General features: G+C 33.1%; 1 protein-coding gene across 1 annotated transcript; it reads left to right on the top strand.

The window, feature by feature from the left end:
* The first annotated feature begins 3,903 nt into the window (after positions 1-3,903).
* LOC126714905 (serine/threonine-protein kinase STY13-like) lies at positions 3,904-9,550 on the top strand. Its single transcript, XM_050415314.1, has 6 exons — positions 3,904-4,544; positions 5,993-6,114; positions 7,479-7,675; positions 7,825-7,999; positions 8,470-8,604; positions 8,844-9,550. Exons 1-6 carry the CDS (start codon positions 4,262-4,264, stop codon positions 9,048-9,050), a joined length of 1,119 nt encoding a protein of 372 aa, XP_050271271.1. The 5' UTR covers positions 3,904-4,261; the 3' UTR covers positions 9,051-9,550.
* The last annotated feature ends 708 nt before the right edge of the window (positions 9,551-10,258 follow it).

The raw sequence follows: 10,258 nt of genomic DNA on the forward strand, positions 1-10,258 counted from the left end.
GTTATTTTTATTTAAGTAGTTACTGTATGGCATCATGCTTTGACTTGAGACACATGATATATGGATATTGGACATATTTTAAAAATTCAATCATTTAAGGATACTAATCATTAACTAATACTTCTACTCTATCGTGAGCAAATCCTTCTTAAAATTTATTTTTCTATAAGTAGCCACTATGCCATCCTACTTTGGCTTGAGACACATAATATATAGATAATGCACAAGTTTTAAAGAGTCACTCACTTATGGATACTAACTATTAACTATTACCTTTTCTCTATCATGAGCAAATTCCTTTTAAAATTAATAGTTATTTTTCTTTAAGCAGTCTTCGTATGCCATCGTGCTTTGACTCAAGACACATAATAAATAGATGGTGGACACGTTTTAAAGAGTTACCCATTTAAGGATTCTAACCATTAACTGGTTCTGGTCTATCATGAGCAAATCCATTAAAAATTTGTAGTTAATTTTCTTTAAGCAGTCATTGTATGCCATCTTGCTTAAACTCGAGACACATAATACATAGATGGTGGACATGTTTTAAAGACTTACCCATTTAAGGATTCTAACCATTTGCTAGTAGTTATGCTCTATCATGGAGTCTTTTGGGTTAATATTACAAAATCTGAACTTAATTTGCGTTATAGGTACTGTTTGAACTTAATTGGGGAATTGAGGGAAGAGAAAGAATTTCGGCAATAGTGTTGCCGAAATTCAACAAAAGTAGGAGAGAGAAAGAGAAAAAGGTGGAGAGAGAAAGAAGAGGAATTTCGGCAATGCTGTTACCGAAATTCCTCTGCCCAAATTCCTCCCGGTCCTATGTAAAGAAGCAATTGCGGCAATGCTAATGCCGAAATAGGAAAAAAAAAGAAAATTTTTTTTGTGGTAATTGTGGCAATGGCATTGCCGAAAATGGGGGAAAAAAATTGAATGGAATTATAGCAATGTCATTGCCAAAAATGAGAGAAAAAAAATGTTGTTGCCGAAATCTGGGAAATTTTTTTAAAAAAAGTGTTACGTTCACAATATTTTTATAATACTTTCACAATAAATAACAGGTGATTAGTTATTATTAGTTCAAATTTGATTTTAACACTGAGATTACTTTTTTAATCTAATAATAACAACCTGCCATTTAAAATTTGTTGTAAAAATATTGTAAAAATTATGTGTACCTATCATTTCTTAAAAAATAAAAAATAAATAATAGAATTGTGGCAATGGGATTGCCGAAATAGGTGTAGAAAATTTTCACCTATTTCGGCAATGCCATTACCGAAAATGTGAGAAAAAAAAAAAGAAAAAAAGAAGAAGGAGAAGAATTGTGGCAATGGGATTGCCGAAATTCGCATGGCCTCGCAATCCCATTGCCACAATTCTTCTCCTTTTTTTTTTTTTTTTTTTTCTCACATTTTCGGCAATGGCATTGCCGAAATAGGTAAAAATTTTCTACAACTATTTCGGCAATCCCATTGCCACAATTCTATTATTTATTTATTAAGAAATGATAGGTACACACAATTTTTACAATATTTTTACAACAAATTTTAAGTGGTAGGTTGTTATTATTAGATTAAAAAAGTAATTTTAGTGTTAAAATCAAATTTGAACTAATAATAACTAATCACCTGTGATTTGTTGTGAAAGTATTATAAAAATATTGTGAACGTAACACTTTTTTTAAAATTTCTTCCCAAATTTCGACAACAACATTTTTTTTTTCCTCTCATTTTCGGCAATGACATTGCCATAATTCCATTCAATTTTTTTCCCATTTTCGGCAATGCCATTGCCACAATTACCAAAAAAAATTTTCTTTTTTTTCCCTATTTCGGCAATGGCATTGCCGCAATTACTTTTTTACATAGGACCAGGCAGAAATTTGGACAGAGGAATTTCGGTAACAGCATTGCCGAAACTCCTCTTCTTTCTCTCTCCAACTTTTTCTCTTTCTCTCTCCTACTTTTGTTGAATTTCGGCAACACTGTTGCCGAAATTCTTTCTCCTTCCTCAATTCCCCAATTAAGTTCAAACAGTACCTATAACGCAAATTAAGTTCAGATTTTGCAATATTAACCCAAAAGACTCTCTATCATGAGCAAATCGCTTTAAAAATTTATAGGTATTTGTCTTTAAGTGGTCACTGTATACCATCTTGGTTTGACTCGAGACACATAATATATAGATAGTGGACACATTTTAAAGAGTTAGTCATTTAGGGATACTAACTATCAACTATTACTTTTGCTCTATCATAAGTAAACCCCTTTTAAAATTAACAGGCATTTTTCTTTAAGCGGTCACTGTGTCATCCTGCTTTGACTTGAAACACATAACAAATAGATGGTGGACATGTTGTAAAGAGTTACTCATTTAAGGATACTAACCATTAACTAGTACTTCTGGTCTATCGTGAGCAAATCCATTTTAAAATTTATAGTTACTTTTCTTTAAGCAGGCGTTGTATGTCATCCTGCCTTGACTTGAGACACATAATACATGGATAGTAGACACATTTTAAAGGGTTACTTGTTTAAGGATTCTAACCATTAGCTTATAGTTATGCTCTATTGTGAGCAAATTCCTTTTAAAATTTATAGTTTTTTTTTTTTTTTGGTCTCTAAACAGTCATGGTATGTCGGTTTGCATTGACTCGAGACACATAATATACAAATAGTGGACATGTTTCAAAGGGTTAGTCATTTAAGGATATTGACCATTAACTAATACTTCTGCTCTATCATGAGAAAATTCATTTTAAAATTTATAGTTATTTTTCTATAAGCATTCACTGTATGGCATCTTCTTTTGACTCGAGACACATGATACATAGATAGTGAACACATTTAATTTAATGATTTATTTATTTAAAGAAGCTAACCATTAACTAGTATTTCTGCTTTATTGTGAACAAATCCCTTTTAAATTTTTATAGTTATTTTTCTATAAGCAGTCACTGTATGCCATTTTGATTTGACTCGAGACACATAATGTATAGATAATAGACACGTTTCAAAGAGTTACTCATTTAAAAATACTAACCATTAACCAGTACTTCTGCTCTATCATGAGTAAATCCCTTTTTAAATTCATAATTATTTCCCCATGAGCGGTCACTATCTACTATCTGTTTTGACTCGAGCCTAGGTAGTATACATGTTTTAATGAGTTAGTTATTAGGAATAAAGATGATAAAATGTCTAGCCCATCTAAGATGAATCTGGCCATCTCGGTACAAAACCTATTTAAAGAGTTGCAAAACCAATATTGATTTATATTAAAGGTACTATTAATTTCACACAAGTTTGTTCACATACGCAAAAAAAACAACTGAAATTGTACATTGTTTTAGTTTTTTTTTTTTTTTTTTTTGTGTGTACGTGTTCAACGCACAATTTTGGTTTTTTTTTTTTTTTTTTTTTTTTTTTTTGCGTGCGAGTATGAATATATGTGAAACTGTGTGTGCACACGCAACAAGTTGTAGCCTTATAAAGAAGACTTCATACTGTATACAATAGATGAACAAATAGATTCCTATGTTCTGTATTTTTAATGATTCCAAATTTAATAGTCAAATGATGTAGTAGAACAGTAAGATAACGCTGTTGGACTTTTTAAGCGCACCTTATCATATGGGATTGGAATTTTATCCAATTCAAGTAACAAACGGAACCTCCTAACCACACATGCAAGTATGAGACCTTCCCGTTTTCACCTCTATTCCAATTTCCAAACACAACACAAAGCCGTTCTAGCTAAGAGAGTGATGAACAGTACTCCTTTGGAAGCTGTAATAATACTATTATAGTCTAGTTAGTCTTTATAGAAAAAAAGGTACATTGACCGTGCGTGAATACCATAAAAATAACAACGCCAGCCACACAGGCTGAGAGAGAGAAGTGGTTCAGAAATACACGTCGTAGAGAGAGATAGGTGGGTCAGAAACACACGTCGTGTTCAGGCAATATCCATGTGCCCACATGGATGATATAGTCTAGAGACTAAGAGAGAGAGTTACTCTGTTACTGATACTACTACTACTTGTAGACAGACATCATTATAATCCAGAGCAGTCAGCACCACCACAACCACAACAACAAGGAGCAGCGATAGTTAAGTGAAAAAACATAGATACACACACAAAAAGACACAAACTATCAATCAGAACCCGTTACTCTTTTTGTACCTTAACCGTTGAACTTTGACACGACCAACATAGAGAGAGAGAGAGAGAGAGAGAGAGAGAGAGAGAGAGATGAAGGAGAAGAGTGAAAGTGGAGGTGGGTATGTGAGAGCGGATCAGATAGATCTGAAGAGCTTAGACGAGCAGCTTCAGAGACATCTAAGCAGGGCATGGACTATGGAAAAGAACAAGAAGAGAGAGGAAGATCAGCAAGAGCAAGAAGCAGCAAGGTCCACTGTCACCAGGAGGCAAGAGTGGGAGATTGACCCCTCTAAGCTCATCATCAAGGCTGTCATAGCTCGTGGAACTTTCGGCACCGTTCACCGCGGCATTTATGATGGTCAAGACGTTGCTGGTAATAGTTAATATAACTGGAATACCCCTTTTTATTATTATTATTTTTTAAAAAAAAATTCTTTTGTTTTGTTTTGGAAATTCCATTTGTGAAAATAAACAAAACCCATTTCTCAAAATTCCATCTTTTTTGAGAATACCAATTCATTTCATGCAATATGGTATGCATATGAGCTATATTGTCTCTTTTGTTCTTTTTTTTCTCATTACGGTTGTTATTATGTGCTTGTGGCACACCATTTAGGGGCTTTCTGTGTTTTTTTTTGCCAAATTTTATGTGGATTTACTTTGTTATATTGTTAAATGACATGATTTTGGGCCTTTTTGGCTCAAAAATGGTTGGTTTTTGCAGTGATTTCTAACATATCGTTTTATCAACTTCTTGAAAGTGGTGCATCCCATTTATTTCTTATGTGTAACATAAGTCTTTCTACAAGTGGTGACCAAAGAATAGCTCAAAGTAGTGTTGGTCAAGAAGAATGTTTTATTTTTCCTCTTCATCTGAAACTGGCTGATTCTGGCTGTTATATGGTGGGGTTTTAGTTTAAACTTAGGCCTTTTTTTGGCTTAGCTGGCAAGGGCATCTACTGGATTTACTGTTGCTAGTTCCGCAATTTCAGTATTAATATTCTATATTCTCCATTGTTGCTCTATTCATGAGGAAATGCAGGAAAATAGATTAATTTTTATACTTTGGGCCTCTGGAAACAGCAATGTTTACTTAACTGAGCCAAATTCAGGTACCATGCTTAGTTAAAGTGACCTTTTTCTTGAAGGTAAGGAGCTTGAAACATAAGATTACAACTAACTTTATCTCATAACCCTTTGTTTTCTCAGCTACAAATTAGAGGAATAGTGTCGTGCTTCTTTCAGAAAATGACTACCTGTGAATTGTTTTTAATTTTTTTTTAATTGATAATCATGGGTGGTTTGTGATTGATCCTTGTAGATCTAGACTTGCAAAATCCGTGATTCACGAGACCAAGTTGAGTCGGCAGTTATAAGCATTAACTTTAAAGTTGTTTTTTTCTTAACTTTCATGTGTGATAATTTATTACTGACCTGCACTCATTTCATAACACAGTTTGTGGAGGTAAATAGCTGGACTTAAGAGTGATTAACTTAATATTGGTGACAAAAGTTTACTGCCAATATCTGATGCTGCCAAATGGATGCTCACTTTTGCAACTCACAAAAAGCCTCATACTGATCATTTTGATTTGGCTAGACAAATCAAATCCATTCTTTAATTTTACTCCATAACTATGTTTGGATATATTATGTAGTTTTTATTTGATCATCAAAACATAATGTATAATAAGAGTTTAATTTTTTATGGTTGCTGTTATTTTAATTACTAAATTAATATGATTTTTCATTAATGATGGCTATTGTTTTAGTTATTGTGAGTCAAATTGAAAGTAAAGCATTCTTTTTTCTCATTCTCAGTTAAACTTCTTGATTGGGGGGAGGAGGGCCACAGGTCAGATGCTGAAATAGCTTCTCTTAGAGCTGCTTTTACACAGGAGGTTGCTGTTTGGCACAAGCTTGAACATCCTAATGTAACAAAAGTAATATTTCATGTCTTCACTATTCTCTTTTGTTTCCATTTTTTTCATCACTTTCATGGAGTTTTAAAAGAACTAAAGAAGCAATGTGATAATGCATACATGGTATAAGATTATTATTTTGAAACAAACGTTTTAAAAAAAAAATTCTCAGGGAAACAGATGTTGCCTAAATCTCTTAACCCGGATTCGCAATTGAATAATTATGCTTATTTTTTTTGCCAAATTGGTAGGATGGATATTTATTTGTTTATTCTTATTATGTCTTACTCTTTAAGTGCACCCCTTTTCTTTTCTTCTCCCTCTCTTTTTTTGTTTTTTTGTTTTTTTTTTGGGGGGGGGGGGGGGGGGGGGCATTCAGGCTCATGTATCTTGAAAGTGGGTCCCATAGATAGTGCCTTCATCAAGCTTTTCCTTGAGAGATTTATTACTTACACTCAGTAGTTATGAAGGAGTGATTAACACGGGTAGATTTTGAATTCTTAGTGTTAAATCACCTTAAATTCTGTTTTGAATTATCCTTCACCTTGTCTTGCACAAGAATGGTATATATATATATATATATATATATTTTTTTTTTTTTCATTCTTAGTTATGAAAATTAAAGCTTTCATTCTTTTTTATGCTATACCTTTTTAGATTTATAGGTAGTTTTTACGAGGAATTCTGAATTCTCAAATGCAGATCACCTAAAGTTCTGTTTTATTTATTCTTTCATATTGTTTTGCAGAACATAAGCTATTTCATACTGTGTCTGGAAACTTGAAAAAAAAAAAAAAATCTAGCTAAACAACAAAAATTCTCATTCTTCTTAATGCTTCACCTGTTTAGATTTCTAGTTGACATGTTCAAAACCATAAACTCTTGAAATATTTGGTGATATATCTTCAGTTTCCTTCATTTTAAGGGTGAAACAATTCCTTTCAAATAAGGTAGGGATGGTGTTGTCAATGATCATGTAAAATTTCCATAAACCAAAAGCTTTCAAGTGATACATTATCTTCATGTGTACTTACATTTGCATTCTCATTTTCTTAAATCTACTTGTTTTAGATTCATGCAAAAGGAACATTTATTATATCATCAGTATCCAAAATGGATAGGAGATATCAGACACTGCATTAAAGATAAGATGGACTCTAATGTGGATCTTAGAGCTCAATTTTTGTGGTGTCTTATTCCTGGGCTTGTAAAAATCGGTGTTAAGCACTGCCTAAATATGCTAAACCAGAAGGTTGTCCTTTTAAATTTAATTTAATTTACTATTTTGTTTAACCACTTGTCGACATTCATGTTAAGTATGTTTAGAAATTTACATGAAAATTATCTTTACTGATTCATGCAAATTTCCAAATCCTTTTCTGCAGTTTATTGGGGCAACAATGGGTTCATCAGAGCTAAACATACAAACAGATAATGGCCACATAGGCATGCCGAGTAATATTTGTTGTGTTGTAGTGGAGTATTGTCCTGGCGGTGCTCTAAAATCTTACCTCATAAAGAACCGAAGAAGGAAGCTAGCTTTTAAAGTAGTTGTCCAACTTGCACTGGATCTTGCAAGAGGGTAAAACTCCACACCCCATCTTTCTTTTGTTTTATTCTTCAAATCTGTTGAATGTTTTTTTTTTTTTTTTTTTTTTTGAAGAATAAATTTAATTTGCTATATATTGGAATTTTGAATATCATGTTCACTATTATCCTCCCTTTTTATAGAATGAGCTATCTTCACTCCCAGAAGATCGTCCACAGAGATGTTAAAACAGAAAATATGCTTCTGGACAAGACACGCACTGTTAAAATAGCTGATTTTGGAGTTGCTCGTATTGAGGCTTCAAATCCTAATGACATGACTGGCGAGACTGGAACCCTTGGTTACATGGCACCGGAGGTATGCACTTGATTTGCATTAAAGTGAACTCTGTGACAAACCAAATGATTCAAATATCTCTCCCTCATGTGCATGCTTGATATACTATTGGGATGTGTTTCATCAATTTAAGTCATTGCAGTGGCCTCTGCTTATGTTGATCCTTGAAGCTGAGAATACTCATTAGTTAAAGCCCTAAGAGTGTACATGCTGCCCCTAATTGGTCCCTCAAAGCACAGGACATCTTCTATTATTCAGCAGCCACTACCTATGAAATTCAAGTTTATGAATTTTAGCATTCTTTGTTGTATTGCAAGGGAACAAAAGACAAATAGTTTCTGCTTAACTTTTGGATGAGTCTGGAAATTATGGTTAGCTTTAGTGTAGATTGATGTTTCCCATTTTCAGTGCTTGGCTTGGCTTTGCTTAAAGTACGGATAGCCTTTCAGATTTTAAACATGCAAGCATCTAACTTATCTTGAATGGAGCAGGTTCTCAATGGCAATCCATATAACAGGAAATGTGATGTCTACAGTTTTGGCATATGCTTGTGGGAGATATACTGCTGTGATATGCCGTACCCTGACCTCAGCTTCTCGGAAGTAACATCAGCTGTTGTTCGCCAGGTAGATAAAATATGTCAGATGTTATTGCTTGCATAGAACTAACAATAACAATAACAAGTTTATCAAAAAACATTAACAATATTAAACATAACAGCTCTTAGTAATATTGTGCTGTTGTTTTTGTTTTTCTTCAGCAACTAACGGCAGGACTTTTTCTATTGATAATAACAATTATGTCAACTTTTATTAGTTTTGTAAGCTAGAAAAGAAATTAAACTTGTATATATATAAAACCGCAGAACCTGAGGCCAGAGATACCCCGTTGTTGCCCAAGCTCTCTTGCAAATGTAATGAAGCGATGCTGGGATGCTAACCCTGATAAACGGCCAGAGATGGATGAGGTAGTGACCATGTTGGAGGCCATTGACACGTCGAAGGGTGGGGGTATGATCCCAAATGATCAGGCTCAGGGTTGTTTATGTTTCCGAAGGTATCGTGGGCCTTGAAATATTTCAACTCCTTGAAGCAAAGAGATTGTGGTGGTATGCAACAAAGTCATAAGAGTTCTGGATCCAATTTGTATCTTATTCAAAATTAAAAGGTTGAAAATGAAGGGAAAAGCAAACTGTGGAGGCTAAAAGCTAAGAGAAGCTCTCCAATATTTGTTACTCTATTGGACTATAGATTTTGTAAAGCTGTTTTTTTCTTTCTCATAATCTTTTCTCTTACTTTGAAAATTTTAATACATAATAGTTTAGTTGCTATGATCATAGGGCTTATCTGTTCTAACAAACGGGCATGTGCGTGGGCCTGCACTGATACACACATTCCTGAGTACCTGATGGCTCAACTCTATGGAGGTTATGAACTGTTGTACTTGATAATAGTTGTTTATCATGCCCTTTTTGAGGTCATCTAGATGTTGAGGGAAAAAGCTGAGCATATTGAACAAGTTGCCAAAGTTATCAATGGTTATGTGATCTAGTTGTTTTTTGTTTGTTTGATATATTATGAGGTCTAAACTTGGGTACAATTAAAGTATTGTATCTTAAATTCCCCAATTAAATTCATTCAACCAATGGGTTATTGACTAATAAGTTTAGAGCTGAATTTAGTTGCCATTAGAAGATATCCCTGTTTGCACTGCATTGGTCAATGCAGAAATGTGATTAAATTCAATTGAGTCGTAAGATACAATAAAATGTACCTAAGTTTTAACCTAGAGTATTATTATCTAAAGATGTTGATCAGCCAATTATTTATTTTCTTTCCAATTTCAAATATGCATAATTCTTTTTTGAAATAATTTTGAAAAGTATATATATATATATATATATATATATAATAAGAAGCTTTTTTATTATCTTCACACAAATTATAATAACTCAAAATTTCATATTCTCTACCTTAACCAAAAAAAAAAAAAAAAAAAAATTCTTGAAATCCGCAACAAACAAATCTTGGGATGAGTGAGAAACTGAGAATACATAAATTTGTTATGGGTCATGCTAAGTGCTTTTAGGATATTGGTCAACAATTCAGTTAAATAAAGTTTTTATGGGAAATGAAAAAAAAAATTAATATTTTGATAGTTTTTTTCATTTTTCATAAAAGTACTATCAAAACTTTCCTAAAATGAATTATTAATCAATATCTTAAGAATACTCGTTACTATTTCTCATTTGTTATTACCCCAGCCCCAACTTCCGATAAA

Source organism: Quercus robur, chromosome 2 (assembly GCF_932294415.1).
Source record: "Quercus robur chromosome 2, dhQueRobu3.1, whole genome shotgun sequence".
In the NCBI taxonomy this organism is placed as follows: Eukaryota; Viridiplantae; Streptophyta; class Magnoliopsida; order Fagales; family Fagaceae; genus Quercus; species Quercus robur.